The sequence below is a fragment of the Labrus mixtus genome, chromosome 11, assembly GCF_963584025.1.
Source record: "Labrus mixtus chromosome 11, fLabMix1.1, whole genome shotgun sequence".
NCBI classification, from domain to species: domain Eukaryota; kingdom Metazoa; phylum Chordata; class Actinopteri; order Labriformes; family Labridae; genus Labrus; species Labrus mixtus.
Window position 1 is genome coordinate 14,264,580 of NC_083622.1, and position 15,761 is coordinate 14,280,340.

General features: G+C 40.7%; 3 protein-coding genes across 4 annotated transcripts; 1 reads left to right on the top strand and 2 right to left on the bottom strand.

The window, feature by feature from the left end:
* Positions 1 to 218: 218 nt before the first annotated feature.
* On the bottom strand, positions 219 to 2,741 carry smpdl3b (sphingomyelin phosphodiesterase acid like 3B). Its single transcript, XM_061050187.1, has 8 exons — positions 2,612 to 2,741; positions 2,285 to 2,498; positions 2,066 to 2,163; positions 1,815 to 1,958; positions 1,531 to 1,700; positions 1,086 to 1,266; positions 790 to 923; positions 219 to 667 (listed from the first exon to the last, which is right to left on the bottom strand). The coding sequence occupies exons 1-8, from the start codon at positions 2,670 to 2,672 to the stop codon at positions 305 to 307; spliced, it is 1,365 nt and encodes a 454-aa protein (XP_060906170.1). The 5' UTR covers positions 2,673 to 2,741; the 3' UTR covers positions 219 to 304.
* rpa2 (replication protein A2) lies at positions 2,598 to 9,579 on the top strand. Of its 2 annotated transcripts, none has more exons than XM_061050189.1 (9): positions 2,598 to 2,728; positions 4,226 to 4,320; positions 4,624 to 4,725; positions 5,563 to 5,676; positions 6,343 to 6,417; positions 6,799 to 6,915; positions 7,264 to 7,386; positions 8,092 to 8,186; positions 9,146 to 9,579. In XM_061050189.1, the coding sequence occupies exons 1-9, from the start codon at positions 2,665 to 2,667 to the stop codon at positions 9,231 to 9,233; spliced, it is 873 nt and encodes a 290-aa protein (XP_060906172.1). In that variant the 5' UTR covers positions 2,598 to 2,664; the 3' UTR covers positions 9,234 to 9,579. The 2 variants fall into 2 exon arrangements, with proteins under 2 accessions (XP_060906172.1, XP_060906173.1); XM_061050190.1 differs by lacking the exon at positions 2,598 to 2,728 and adding an exon at positions 3,889 to 4,047.
* Positions 9,580 to 10,445: 866 nt separating this feature from the next.
* Positions 10,446 to 15,664, bottom strand: themis2 (thymocyte selection associated family member 2). Its single transcript, XM_061050185.1, has 6 exons — positions 15,489 to 15,664; positions 14,955 to 15,095; positions 14,442 to 14,867; positions 12,270 to 13,474; positions 11,900 to 12,017; positions 10,446 to 11,249 (listed from the first exon to the last, which is right to left on the bottom strand). Exons 1-6 carry the CDS (start codon positions 15,589 to 15,591, stop codon positions 11,125 to 11,127), a joined length of 2,118 nt encoding a protein of 705 aa, XP_060906168.1. The 5' UTR covers positions 15,592 to 15,664; the 3' UTR covers positions 10,446 to 11,124.
* Positions 15,665 to 15,761: the final 97 nt, after the last annotated feature.

A 15,761-nucleotide genomic window follows, 5' to 3' on the forward strand; every position in this document is an offset into this window, starting at 1 on the left:
AAGGGACTAGGGGTACAAATAAAAAGTCTGGATTTAAAGCAGAATATCACTTTTGAATGTACTTTAGCCTCTTGAGCTCAAAATATTCAATCACTTCCAGTAAACCAAAGGGAAGAGGCCACACTACGGATTTCTGGAGGCAAAGGTTGCTTCCTCCTAACTCAAGTACATTACTCACTTCTTCATATATGTCGTCATTTAAACATTAAAATTAAAAATGCTCTTTTAATGTTCTTTATTGTGAATTTAAGTGTATCTTCCCATAGTGCTTCAATAATAACCTTTAAAAGAAAAAAGAAAATCATCAGTGATTTGCTAACAGCAGACTTACAGCCACTGAGAGGACCGACAGTAACCCCCCATAAATGGCAGCTGCCCCTTCTTTTACCACACAGCCTTCATAGCTTTCAAAATCTACCTCTCGGGCTGCACACACGTGGTCAACACGGCAGTCGCTGTCACACTCTGTCAGGTCATAGCTGACAGAGTTAAAGTCATAGTACTTCTGTAGATAGCAGCGGTCGTTAGCGATGCGGTCCAGAGCCTTATGCATGGAGGACGGTGAAGCGTCTGGCACTCTGAAGCTCTCTGTAAAGCGATACTCCTTCTCCCAGCGTCCCCCGGCTGCATTAGCATAAGTCAGGTTCAGGTAGTAGGTCACCAGATCCTGAGTGTTTTTGTACAAAACAGAAACCAAAACAATAAAAGGGTTAGGCACGTTTGTTGAGCAGCATAAAAAGGGTTTCTAACGATTCTGAAAAGAAGTTACAAAGACAATCTTTGACTTACTTTGACCAGGAGTGTTTGGGTGTCATATTCAAAGACACGAATCCCAGGGTTGTTGGCTCCATCCACCACTCCAGGAAGTGTTGTCTTCCAGGGCGTGACGCCGGGGCTGAGGAACATGGTACTGACAGGAGAGCCTACAGACACAAGAAGGCCATTTCCTCTTATTACCAACATTTCATGAACCAAAATGTAATCCGGACTCCTAATTTAAGAGTTTTTGTGCATCACAGACACGAGATTGAAAAGTCAAACTCAAGACATTTGTAGAAGATGTAGAAATTAAAGTCTGAGCATACCCGCTGAGTCATAGAACATCCTGAAGCTATCAGTGTGATGATGGCCGAAGAACTGTCCAAGTATAACCGAATGATGTTTCTGAATTAAATCCAAGTACTGTTTGTTGAATTTAGGTGTGAACCAGGGCTTACTTCTCTTCTTCTCAAAGAAACCGGGGGGAACGTGGCCAATGATGTACACCTGTGCAGACAAACGGTTGATAATTTAGCCGACAGTATTGCAATTGATCTTGTAGCAAAGCTGGATGCAGATTTAGGGAGTGTCTGGCTGTGAAAGTTACAATTGTTTCCATGACATTATTGCTCTTAGAGGGGATATAAATGGAAAGTGTTCTTCCTGTTTACCCTGGTAACCAGTCAAAAGAGGAATAGTCAGTCATTACACACAAAAAGATTCACTGCCCATCTAGCAGTAATTCAGAGATGGACAGACAAGATGCTTTGCCTTTTCTTTGTTGGTGGCAGCTTCTGTAAGAACTTGGTCCGCCCAGCTAAACTGGTCCGCTGGGTCTTCCATGTTCTCAGTCACTTTGTTCTGGTCATAGTAGAGATTAGTGTTGAGGACCAGCATCCTAAACCCTGTTCGTTGCAGAAGCTTTTCGGTATAATATCCACCTTTTGGAAAGCAAAAAAATAAACAAGTAAAGGCATGAAAGAAGTAGTGGGGTCTGTTAACTTGATAAAAATCAAAAGGAGAAATCTTGGAGTACCAAAGGAGTCTCTGCTGACCTTTTTTAAATGTCCTTTGGGACTCTGGATGCAGCCAGTCCTTCCACATTTCTGCTATTTGGTCATACATGTGGCTTGGGCCTGCGGGAAGTTGGCTCTTTGGGTGGTAGTCATGGTTACCCAGTGCGGAATACACTTTAGTACCTTTAGGAATGCGGTTATTCAAAGATTGTATCTTTTATATTAGTTAATCGGCTCATTTCTGATGTCCTTTTCCCTCAAGCATTAATGTATCTGGACCTCTTACTTACTTGGAAACACCTGGTTTAGGATGTGGGTAAGGTTGCTGATAATTTCGAGCACTGCTTCTTCTCCCAGGTCCTCATTGGGTATATGTGGTGTATCATCTCTGACAAAAAAATACAAAAATGAGTACTACAAAGCATGGTGCCTTGTACAAAACAAATAAACTTGGGGCAGTTAGATCTGGATCTCTCAATTCAATCAATTAATCTTATGCGCCAACCCACCCTGTCCATACGATGAAGTCAGGGTCTGGAAGAATATCCTTCATGGCATACACAGACGAGTTGATAAGGTGCCATGGTGAGTCACAAACAAAGTCTCCAAATGCCCCAGCATTGGTTGCAGGACGTTTACCACTTGATGCGCACACAAGTTCAGGATTATCTGTCAGCTTGTATGTTGGGTCCAAGTGCTGATCCGTGATGTGCCAGAAGGTTCCTGGATAAAAAAAAACGATGCGTAATTGCGCTCATGAAGTTGTCTCTACACTATAAGAGATGTTTTGTTTTTTTCCTTCTTCTTTTTTAAATGAAGCTATTTTTGGCACTTACCTGATAGTGCAAGAGTATCTTTAAACAACAGACAAGACAGGAGCAGCCTTACTATGGACATGTCAAAGTCTTTGAAGAAAGCAAACAACAGGCAAAAGTCACGTCCAGGTTTGAGAGGTAAGCCTATAAAGGGCAAAGCAAGATAAGACACAGCACTTCATGACGCGTCTTTGGCCTAAAGGTGGTCCGTACAAATGAGGAACTTCATGTTGTATTCCCTGTTTGGCATTGGCTACGTAGGTTACAAGTTAAAACACACGAGATTTTTTTTCTGAATTAAATTAAGAAGTTGCAACTCTAATAGATTTACAAAATACCATAAAAGGCCTCACACATAAACTTATCCGGGAACTACAGTGCAGTAATACTTCTATTTTTATATGCATGGGCTAAAGATAAAATCCCAGGCTATTATAACAGTCGCCCTCTTAAATTTGCCTAATGCATGTTTCGATTGACTTCACATGTTTCTGTTTGTATTTTTTTTTTTAACTTTAAATGTTTTATTTATCTGAATAAGCCTAAAGAAAATGCCAAGTGGGTTGTGGCCATAGACTGTGTTGTGGCATTTGATAAACTTGAGACGTGTTGCCTTTGGGTGATGCTTGTAATTCCGAAACGCAAAGGTTGTTCCTGGAATAGACTATAGGGAGGTGGTTTCTTTTGAACTGCTGTGAAATTACAACGAAATATTTTAAGTAAGACGTTTACCGTTGAATAGCATAGATATTGTAGATTAAAAAATATATATATTCATATAAATAATACAAATTATCTTTGTAAAGAGGACTGAACGTTTTTGCAACTTGGTGTTCATAAACGGATACATTTAGAATAGAATAGATGTTTATTGCCATTTGCACAGGTACAGGACAGTACAGGTACATTGGAATTCTTGTGCGTTTCTACAAAAAAGTAAAAATTATATATAAAATAGACTAGCATTGTAAGAAAAAAAGAAAGAGTACAAAAAAGTAAAAATAAATAAGTTGTATTAACTTATTGAAAGTGTTGTTACTTTTGCCCCGAGTAATGTCTGTCAGGTTGTCCTTTTACAAAGGGTGGTCAGCTGGAACCAACCAGAGCACTACAGGTAAACCAAATGTGGGCTATAAAGACGCTTATTGTCTCATTGGGGCATCACTCAAAAGTTTGTGTACGGATGTTTGCGATAAAGGCGCTATTTCAATTCAACATGAGAGAAACCACTGCCTGACAAGCACAGAGTAGGGCAGGAAGTCGAAGACTACAACCGCGTAGGCTTCGCGGGACTTCTGCCACGCGCATGCGTTGTATATTGAGTTTGGCGCGCGGGACTATCCAAGAAAGACGTCAACAGAAACAACGTGCGGCTGTTATCCCTGTTTCGTTGTCAGAAACGTTTTAGAATTTTATTTAACTAAATTATTTACGAGCTGCCATGATGTGGAATCAGGGTGAGTCTAGTGCCCTCACTGTTTTGTTCTAAACTTGGTTATGTAAGCGGCTAACATTAGCTTGGCTGCAGAGTTTGAGTAGCTCTATTATTGTGCCGCTGGTAGAAGTAACAATGAGTCTTAAATGGGATGTAGACAAAAGGTTTGGTCGTCTGTTAATACCCTTTTGCTCTTTCAGGAGGGTACACCGCAACGAGTACGGTCGGAGGGTACACACAGTCTCCTGGAGGCTTTGCATCACCGTCCCTATCCCAGGGAGGAGACAAGAAAGGGGTTTGTAATGAAGTCTAACACATAAGAGCTTCATAATGAACAAGAAAGTTAAAACACAGTGAGCAATAACATTAATCAGTTAACAGTATAATGCCTTATAGTATATTCACATTTGAGTAGATTAAGTATCAATCTGTTTTTTTACTTAGCCCTCACACCCATTTACCTAATTTTGCACATATCCTTTGAGTCCTCAACCTGTGTGTGTGTGTGTGTGTGTGTGTGTGTGTGTGTGTGTGTGTGTGTGTGTGTGTGTGTGTGTGTGTGTGTGTGTGTGTGTGTGTGTGTGTGTTTATTTTGCAGAGAACTCGTGCCAACCAGATTATCCCCTGCACAGTATCACAGCTGATGTCTGCTGCTCAGGCTGATGAGGCTTTCCGAGTAGGAGATGTGGAGGTTGCCCAGGTAGTCTACAGAAAAGCAGGGACTGTTGCGGATCATGACGTGACCGCCAAAAAACCTTAAAGGCCAAACATTGCAAAAGTCCTGATTTTTCTCAAATATGAGTGTTTGGTGGTAGGACATTTTGATACACAATCGAGAGCTCTGGGAAAATATTCCCGATGATGTTATGTTGAAAATAAGAATCATCCACTGCTATTTTACTGAATCGGACTTTACAAGTGAGTAGGAATGTAACGATTCACTCAACTCACCATACGATACGATTCACAGTACTGGGTTCACGATACGATTCCTTCAAGATTTATTTTACAAACTGACACTAAAGACAAATGATGAGATTACTGAAAACGATTCCTTTAATTTTGTCATGAAAACACCGATGCATCGCGTCATCTCTTCGGCTCTTGCACTCATTTAGGGCCAGCAGGGTTGTAAACCCGCTTGTCAGTGTTGTTTGGCCTTTTAATGGCCTTCATACTATATGTCTAGCAACCAATGAAATGACTGGAGATTCTCATTGTCGTGTCAGGTTAAATGCTGCATCATGTTCGGTGTGCTATTTGTGTAGTACCCCATCTTCTTTGTCTTGTCTGTTATCTTTTCACCTCTTTCATTTCCTGTCTCGGGGAAGCTAAACTGTGCCTGCCTTGCAGTTAATCTTTACATCCCCACAACTCATGCATTTTTGTATATTTTGTGCAGAATAATGTTGCGGCTCCACATTAGGCCTAATTGAAGGAGATGTGCATTTACACAAAACGTGATACATTGCATATAAGTTGTTGTCATAAGAATTTGTTGATTTCACCATTAACGTTTACATTTTTTGATTCAAAGGTGACCATTGTGGGTGTTATCCGGAGCACAGACAAATCCATGACCAACATCCAGTACAAGGTGGATGACATGACCGGTGCTCCCATGGATGTGAAGCAGTGGGTGGACACAGAGGTCAGTGAGGGGGCTTTTACCCGTGCACATAATCTAAACATAAGCTTCAGGGTTGTTGTTTTTTTTTTTTTATGAAGCACAGTCAAACAAGCAAGATGGATGGCCCGTTAGTCTTTTAAAAATATAAACCTGTGACTGACCAAATGAATACTTATAAGGCTGCGCTGTAGGTGCTTTCCTTTTCGGATGATATCTCATTGTGATGATTGACAGTGTCAAAAATAACTCCTTCTCTCCACTTTGGTCGAGCAATGAATTTCACTTCTCAGTTTTTAGCTTCAGTATTAACGGACGCAGGTTTGAGTCACAAGTGCTTCATATTAATGGTAAATGCTGAAAATTAATAAATCTACACAAAGACAGCAAGTTTACTTCTATCAATAAGACTGTAAGATCATTGGGGCGCTGGTGGCGCAGTGGTTAGTGTGCGCGCCCCCCATGTATGGATGCTGTCGTCTCAAGCGGGCGGCCCGGGTTCACTTCCCACCTGTGGCTTCCTTCCCGCATGTCGTTCCCCACTGTGTGACGTCGATAATTCGTCATGAGAATGTGTTTGATCTACATTTAAAAAAGCCAAACCGCGCTTTGTTATGCCTTTCTTTAAAATTGTAGCATATGTTGTGTTTCTCTTTCAATTTTACGAATGAAGTCTTCTGGTTTGTATAGGACCCCAGTGTGGACAGCACTGTCCTGCCCCCAGGCACATATGTCAAAGTCTCCGGCAATCTGCGCTCCTTTCAGGTGAGTTTTCTGACCTTGACTCCTCTTCTAAGTACCCAGGAACTTAACTTTACGCTCCCCTGTGAGGTTGTTTAACCAATTCCATTTTGATTTGCTTTCAGATTTCAACTTTCTTCATGAATGTTTTATGTTTTGGAAGTTGTTTACCCCCCTAAATTATAGCTTTTCTTAATATTATATTTATAAGTTTTAGAAGAAGACAAGTCCCGCTGACAAACATGCCATTTGTTTTTTTGTTTTTTTAAATTTTGTCCATACATTAACGTTTCCCCCTTGGGAGGATGTGCAGAGAAGGCATGCAGTACTTCTGTATTTAAAATTCTGTGTGAATTCACTTTCTTGAGACTGTGAGTAAGTGTCTCTGACTTCCTGTCTCAACAGAACCACAGATCCGTTGTAGCGTTTGGTGTCAGGCCCCTGGAGGATATGAATGAAATCACCTCACATATGCTAGAGGTGGTGCAAGCTCACATGGCGCTCAACAAATCCCAAACCATGGTGAGAAATGTTTAGTAGCATTAATCATTTTTTTTAAATGCAGAATGTGGGGTCAGGTCACCTACCAGCTCTTTTTTTAATACTACCTTTTGTAAGGATCCTTTTTGAAGTACTAATCAAATAAGTAGCGGTGGAAACATGGCATCATTCTGACAATGTTGATAAACTGACGTGAAGCTAAAGGTTATGACATTCAAGTTCAAATCTGATGTGTCAGCTTCTTTGAAACCTGATGTGAAGCAGTCTTTTTCCATTCAGTTGACACATTGTAGTCTAATTGACTTTTGTCACATTTCTAAATAATGATGTAACCTAAAACATTTCAACAGCATTTGGTTTACTTTTCAGCCCGCTGCAGGAGGAATGAACAGCAATGTCACACCCATGTCACGACCTGACACAGGAAGCATGGGAGGTAGCTATGTAGGTGCTATGGAGATGAACAACGGGCTAAGCGGTAATCAGAATCAGGTGGGTCTATAGTTACAGTATTCAATGTTTACACTAAAGAAAGCAAGACTTTTGGAGAGGTAAACTCCACAGATATATGTACCCAAATTGATGTGAAAGTTTACAACAAACATAACAAAGCTAAGTTCAAGAAATGAATGGACATGATGTTAAAGAAGAACAAGACTATTTGAACTATTTAAATATCAGGGATGTGTGTCTTGACTTAGCGCCCTGAAAAGTGAACTCACACGACTCGAATTATACTTAAGAGTTTCATACACATGAACTATAGCCGGTGTTCTATCAAATAGTGCTACCCATCAACATGTGCTACCATGTCTGACACAGTACAGAAACCACAGAGGTCACATGTTTGTAAAGGTTGTCAAATGAAAACATTTATCATCGTGTGAAAATGTGCTTGATGAACACTAAGCAAGAAAAAAGACTTGATCATAATTATAAAATGATGCGTTTCTTTCTTAACAAGTCACATCCCTGGAACGTAAGAATTGTCACAGAACAAATTAACCAGCACTTCATGTTGCGTACTGTGTCTAACTTCCTTATTTCTATACTGAGAAGGTGAATTACTAGAAAATGACTTGTTAAGAAAAAGAAAAAGCTTTCACAAAGGAAAAAAGTACTTGTGTTGAATGATTCCCTTTTTGTTTGCAGTCTGTTTTTTGTTTTTTACCACTTCAACATTTTTTGTCTCTCAAGGTGTTGTGTTTGATAAAGAGCTGTCCCGACGCACAGGGCATCAGCATCCAGGAGCTCAAGCAGAGACTGAGTGGCATCAGTCTGGCTGTCATCAAGTAAGATGTGTTCTGCTTCACATGATAACCCTTTCATGGTGTTTTCAGTTTAGACAGTAAAGTCAGTAAATAAAAATAAAAAAAAAGATAGCAGAGCAGCGACTTCATTAGATCATCTTTGTCAATTCAGCTTCCTCTCAAAGTAACATATTCACTTCTGTTTCATTTCTCTTTGTTCTCTTGAGCTGGTTTAACCACAGATGTCATGAAGGCACCGTTCAGCACCATCAGAGTTCGTTTATCTAAAAGCGCTCGATCAAATATTAACCTGTAGTATGAAAGGAAGACTCATCACTATTTAAATTTGTAAAGGATAACAGTTCCACGGGGGAGAAACCCAAGAATCCTTTCCAGGAAACAAATCAGCCTCTCTCTGTCAGGATGACCACTGTGAGGTTCTGTCAGGCCTGTAGTCTGTGGCAAATGTTAAACACCTGAGGGGAACGTAGTTCTGCTGTTAAACCTCACAAAGCAAAGATTTTTAGTTGTTCAGTGAGTATTTTCTTCTCGTTTCATTTCACACATGATATCCTAATCTTTTTTTTTTTTTAAAGGTTTTACAGCCATCTAACTAGAGAGACAGATTAATTCTTTGTCTCAAACAATAGTCAGGTGTCTACATGTATTTTAAACCAGTTTTCTAAAACTAAGTATTTGAAAACGCTGTCAGTATTGAACTTCCTCAATGTTAACCTCACAGACTTATCTCTGCAGAAGAACAAGAACAACGGGGTTTGAAACTTTGAAATATCAGTTTTACTTTTTTGCAAAACTGAGATGATTCTCTGAAGCCGTTAATTATTCTAAAAAAAAAAAAAAAAAGTCTGGATGAACTATCCATTGGACCTGTGATTAAAAGGTACATTAACAGTAGAAATTACATTTTTTGATTGAATTGAATGAGAAAAATTTGAATTAGCACGACTTGAAATGAAAAAAAGTATTTTCTTCTCTTTCAGGCAAGCAGTGGAATTCCTAAGCAATGAAGGGCACATCTTTTCCACCATCGATGAAGACCACTACAAATCAACAGACAACGATGAATAGATCTCCTTAGCACCTGTTGGGTTACTTTTTTTGGATTAAATAGTATAGATTTTATAGCACAAAGCTAACAGCTAAACATAAACCTCTGGTGCAACGTTATAGCTGAGTCAGAATCCTGTGAGCGGTCTCTCTTACTGTTCTGTGGTTGGTGTTAGTTGAAGATCACATGGTTAAGGTTTGGTGGGGTTAACACATCCTGCATCCCTGAAGACGCTTCTGCTACTCTGAAATCTCCCCCTTTTCTTTGTAAAGCTTTTTGTACTTTTAAAGACTTGGAACACAAGCACTCAGTTTATTATTGTCTCTGTATCGAACCTTTTGCCAGAATAAAAAGACTACACGGAAACCTTCAGGACATCTTCTGTTTCAGATACACATAACACTTTGAATAAATATCCCTTCATCATAAACTCCATGCAGTGAGTATGGAAATATACAAGCTCATCGTCTGATGGTTTCTAATTTTTATTTATTTAACCTTTATGTAAACCACCGCCTTTCACCAACACCTACAATGATATAAAAATAAACCTGCATATGTATTCAGCTCTAAAAAAACAGAAATTGCTCACTTACATTTACAGCTTAAGTTGTGGAACCACAAACTGAAGTGTAGCTTTAAACATTTGGTCACACCGAGATGCTTAGCTTCAATTTGTGTATGACCAACTGTGTCTTGTGTAGTGTTTTTTATTTTATTTTTTATTATGTATTTAGTTCAAAATATACTCAAGAAAAAAATATATTTAACCCTTTTCTATTAATTTAAACTTATCACAAATGGCAATATTAAATATGAGTGTTATCTCTATATGCCCTGATATCAAAATTCTTTAAAACCTTTGTTTATTTAATGTAAGTAAACTAATTCAACATACTGCAAGTCAACAGCATGTTTACGTTGGGCAGTCCCAACACCATGGCTTTTCAGTGACCAAATAAACAGGATTTGAGACAACTTGTAGCATCCTTGTGTGCTCTCAGTTCATTAATTTGTTGTGACGACTGGTGGAACTTCTGCTATTCCTAGCCATGGCAGGGTGCAGAAGCGGCAGAGCTGCCATTTTGCTGTGTTTGTGGTAAGAACTGCTGCCCGTGCACAAAAAAAAGAAACTGTATTTGATCCCTTTCTGTTAGAGTTTGCGTGTATACTGTATGAGTTTGAAAAAATCCACTAAGTGGTTATACAATCACAGAATCCAATACAACCAGTTTGACGTTCATACAAGTGCCTTTTTTTTTTTTATTCATCTCAGGTAATTTTTAACTCTACTTCGTCTTCTTAACAAAAATATATCCATGTGCAAAGCCTACACCCGTCATATTTCACAAATAACACAGCCATAAATAGTACAGCAGAAGCTTCTGTGTGAAGTACATTGCACAGCTACAGCGGTCTAATGCCTAAAAAAAGACAATGGTGTGACTCGAGCAGAGAGAGATAAACGGTTAATGAATGTAGACCAAAGATGACCACGAGAAGCTTGTGTCCTTCCAGTTTAACCAAGTCACCAGTGCATTAAAAACTGTTCTCTACTTTGTTTCCAGTCATCAAAACCTCTACAGATATCAACATGCAAAAGAATGATGTGCTCACATGTGCAGTTAGGCTGATAAATGTAAACTTAAATATCAAGGCTTAACAAAACCCTTAAAAATAATTACACACACGACATTCAAACCATTATTTTTACAACAATATTTAGGATTCCATGTATAGTTTGCTCGGTCAGACTGTAGAGTCTCAACATAAAACGATGCCTTGGTATGTAAGAATAACATTACTCAACATAGAAAAGCTTAAAAAACTGCAATATAAAATGTTCCTGAATTATTTTCTCACTGTACCGATGAGATAGGCTACTTGGCTGATGCAGTTTGACACAATGTGTTAGAAGAATATGATGCTCTCCTGTGCCGTCTTCATCATTTCTATCAAAGACTCGTCCACGGTTTCATAGTCGTGGTCGCTGTCCACGTCTGCTTCCACGTCTGCTTCCACGGCACACAGCAGCACTGAGGGAAGGGGGGGGAGAGGGGGGGGAGAGGGGGGGGAGAGAGAGATCTTGTGGTTTATTGAGCAGTAAACTCTAAACTAAACTATTCCATCAGAAGACAAAAATCAATAGGCTATTGAATGGAGACAAAGCCTGACATAGAGCTCGGAAAACGTGTGTTAAAGCGTCAATTTGCTTGGCATAATGCACACCAAGTGTATCATTATAGCAGAAATAAACCCTCCTGGATATGAAACTGTTACAAAACATAAGGATTTTGTAATTTCCTTAAGTTGGAATGGTTTAACTATAACATTGATTTTGTCAGCTAAAGAAAATAGTAAATTCTAAAGTTGGAACTGTGTCCAAAATATCTGTAGCCTTTCTTAAAAGTAGCCTCCTTAGCTGTTGTGATTCACCTTCAACTCAACATTTACACTGATGCTTTTATTTTGTACTAAAATCTCCGGTGCTCTTCTCTTTTCAAGAATGACCACCGGTAGAAAAACATTCGGCTTGGGCTGAGTGCCACAGCGGTAGTCGGATAGCTTTTGTTGCTTAGGCCCTTTCACGAGGAAAATGTGAAGATAAATCCAGAGTTTTCTGGGGAATGTTGCAACTCGAGTATGACTGACACCTGGGCGATGCAGTCTGCAGAGGAAGCCTCACCGTTTCGCTTCGCCTCCTCCCTTTGCACGTAAGTGTTTGGCAGCGCCTTGGCTGTTGTCATTTCAGGCCCAGAGTGCTTTCGGCGTGCGATTGGAGGAGGTTGATCGTCTGAGAGAGCCTGCACAGGAAAATAAAGAAACAAACATATTTATGACCCAGATGACTTATTTTTTTACCACAACTTAAACAGGAAGCATCGCATGTTTGCACACCCTGATGTTACTGACCATTTTGAGATTTCATTTCAGTCACACTGAGAAAATCTACTTACACTGTGATTGTGGTCTCACAGAGAAACATGAGACAAAGTGACAGAATAGATTCTAAGAAGCTGTGTGGATGCAAAACACACGGAAGAAGCCAAACTTACTGGAGGCGGGGGAGCTGGGGGCCTTCTTTTGCTATTCAAAGTCAAATCAGCAAACTCTTTGGACGGGATGCTTTTGTCTGGTCGATGTTTGGCTTTGTCGGCCTTGGATGACTTCTTAGACGGTTTCGTTTTTTTGCAGGCCTCTGAAGAAGACAGATTCCGCTTTGGTGGTCGAGGTGGAGGTGCTGCATCTGAGCCCCCCCGTTTTTGAAATTCATAAAAGAACCTGTCCGTCACCTCTGTAACTCTATCCACACTGCATTCGGGTGGTTGACCGCGGGGCCATGGAAGGGGATCTTTGGTAAAATAGACAGACATATTAAGCCACTTGGTTGGGATTTCAAAACAGTGGTCCGGCCTGTCTAGAAGGCTGACCTGGATGACGGGCTCTAACATAGCCCCCTCTATTCGGAGACATTGAAACCCAACTAGCGGATCGGTCTCAAGTTCAGTGTCACGGCTCACCACCTTGACATCCAGCGGCAAACTAAACTCCTTCCCCAGGTCCCTGAGTTTGTACTTCTTATTTTCAGCGAGCACTTCCACAAAGTGACCCTGCATGTACAGAGGCAGAAAAACCTCCTCTCTCTCGTCCTCCTGCTTGACGTTCTCTTCATCATCCTCATCGTCGTCATCTGGCTCTGGAAGGCGCAGGCACAGAAGAGCCTCAACTGACTGCTTCTGTCCCTTGTTTTCAGCAGGCAGCTCCATCCTCTCGCAGCGGACGACCTCCAGCTGTTCTCCCACACTGAGAGAAGGCAGCCCCTCCTCCTCCACCTCGTCACAGTTCCTTGTCACACTGACTTTCAGACCCGGGGCCTGGATCGAAGCAACGTAAAGCTGGTACACAGACTCAAACTCCCTCGGCCTTCTCCTTAATCGTCCGCCATATTGCTGAGAAACCAAAAAGTACTGCTGCATCTTTCGGCTTTTCATGCTGGATAATAAAACAAAGGCTGAGGTTCCTGTCTTGTGGAAAACCAGGCTCTTACGCCGGGTGAGCTCTGGCAGCCAGCTGCTCTTGAACAGAGAGATGTTATCAGGGCTTTCCAATATCTCCACCACTACAGGGAAAGATTCAGGTGGCTGGGATAGGACTTCTGTGAGAGTGAGCGGAGTCACAAAGTTCACATCCAAACTCAGCTCGGTGACGTCGACCACATCCACTTCTAAGCTGGAAGGAAACTTCAACACATTCTTCCTCACTGTTGAGAAATTAGAGAGATTATGTAAGAATTATTAATAGAAGAATGAGCCTGACCGCTGCCTGAGATCCTCCAGCAGAGCCGTACCCGTGATTCCTACATTTCTAACTGGTCATAAAGGTGACCAAGCAATTTGCAGTTCAGGCCCCAGAGCGGTGGATATCCCTGCCCACAGATCTTATGTAGGCAATCGTCTTACATCTCACTTTTACGGGCTGCCTTTTTTCTTTTTTGTTGACTTTGTTGTACTTTTTTTTTTTTTTAACCATGTTTTTTTTTTTAGTTTGAGTTTCACAAGCTTTTACTGATACTTGCATGGAGTCTAATTATCTTTATATTGGTTGTGTTAATTGTAAAGAACTGCTACAAATTGCTATAATGAAAAATAAATTATTTTCAAGCTGATACTACTGTGATTTTTGCTCTTTTTTTTTACTCCATTCAATCGATTAATGCAATTGTTAAAAGATATTTGCCTCTTGAATGTAGTGGGGTGACAAAACCTGAAAACTCTGAAGTTAAGTGCAAGTACCACATATTCATGTTCAATGCAATATTTGAATGGTAAATGGACTTATAGAGCACTTTTCTAGTCTTCTGACCACTTAAGTTGCTTTTACACTACACATCACCTCCACCCATTCACACAGACATTCATACACTGATGGCAGAGGGTGCTATACAAAGTTCCCATTAGTATAGTCACAAATTCCTAAATTTGCATGCTGCTGGCAATGCCTCTTGGTGCAATTTGGGGTTCAGTGCCTTGCCCAGAGACACTTTGACATGTGACTACAGGAGCTGGGTATCAGACCGCTAACCTTCTCATTGATGGACAACCGAATCTACCAATGAGCCACGGCTGCCCCTTGATTAAATAACTCTTTTACAAACACAACATCAATCAATTCTACTCAACAGGTCAAGTCTATGTAAATCTTATGAAAATAAAGTAGTGTATTCTTACTGTTCATGATGGCGTGGACTTGATATATCGGAGTGAAGATAAGTGGCTGTTCACACTTGTTGGCGTTGATGAAACGAAACTTTCGACTTCTCAGGCACGGTGAAGCCATGATCTCCTGCACAGTGAAGCACTCCTTGCTCTCACACTCCCTGAACTCCCCTTGGACAGAGAGGGGGATACACACTTCTGCGGAGGCTTCCTGTTGCCCTTGAACATGGCAGCGGACCTGATCCTCCGTGCCCCCCTGCTGCTCAATGGAGAGCACTGTCAGAGCTCTCCCGGCCCCCAGTGTGAAGTTTCCTAGGGTCATCTTGGAGCTGCAGGTGAAAGTGAAGGGAAGGCAGGATTCAAGGCCCACAGGCCTCAGGCTCAACATCTCCTCCACTGAACTGTACGGCATCTCCTCCGGAACAACTTTGAACAAGCCTGAGAAACAGCAACAAGTGTCAGCGCTCAGCTACAAAACATTATACATCTCTTCTCATGAGAATCTTATTTACAGCTCAGACCGACCTGTGTGGTTGATGGGGAGCTCAAACTTCTCATTGTTGCTGATGTCTTCACAGCAAACTGATAAGGGCTCAATGTCAATGACTTTTATTAGATCCCCGGTAGAAAAGCACACTTCACTCCCAGAAAGTTCATATATAGACCCTAAAACAAAAGTGAGCGATAAAGAGAAAAAAAAAAAAACACAAGGATAAAACATCATTAATGAGCTGATAAATGAAGCATACATGTATTTCCTTTCGCTTTTCAAAACTGTGACACAATCTTATGTAACCTATTGTGACTTGTTTCTCTATTCTAACGGTATAACTGAACTTTTAAACTAACTACCTTAAATGTCATCTTTGAGGAAGAGAAGGACACAAAAACAAACACTTCTGTATATAACTAGATAGAAATGGAACACACAGACAGAAAATATAAAAGCTGACATATACGTTTTCAGAGTCATCTGAACTCAAGTAATCTCTTATCCTCTTTGTCCTCATCTACACTCACAGCTTCGGTTCAAAGTGAACGGGACAATAAAAATCCTACCTTGGAAATACACTCCAGAGCAAACTTGTAGAATTTTTGGCAGACAAGTGTTGTCCAACGAAGCAATGAGCTGCTGAAGTGGCAAAGCAGTCGTGCATGCCATCACTGCTGCCTCGGTGAGCTGCGAGCAAAAAAGAAGGCAGCGAGCGAATGACAAGAGAAGCAAAAAAGGGAGACGTGTTCTCTGTCTAAAACCGCAAAAGCAAATGAGGAAGTCACAGAAGGCTTTTGCACAATGCTTGCATTCACAGACTGAGGACAAAGCTATGACTT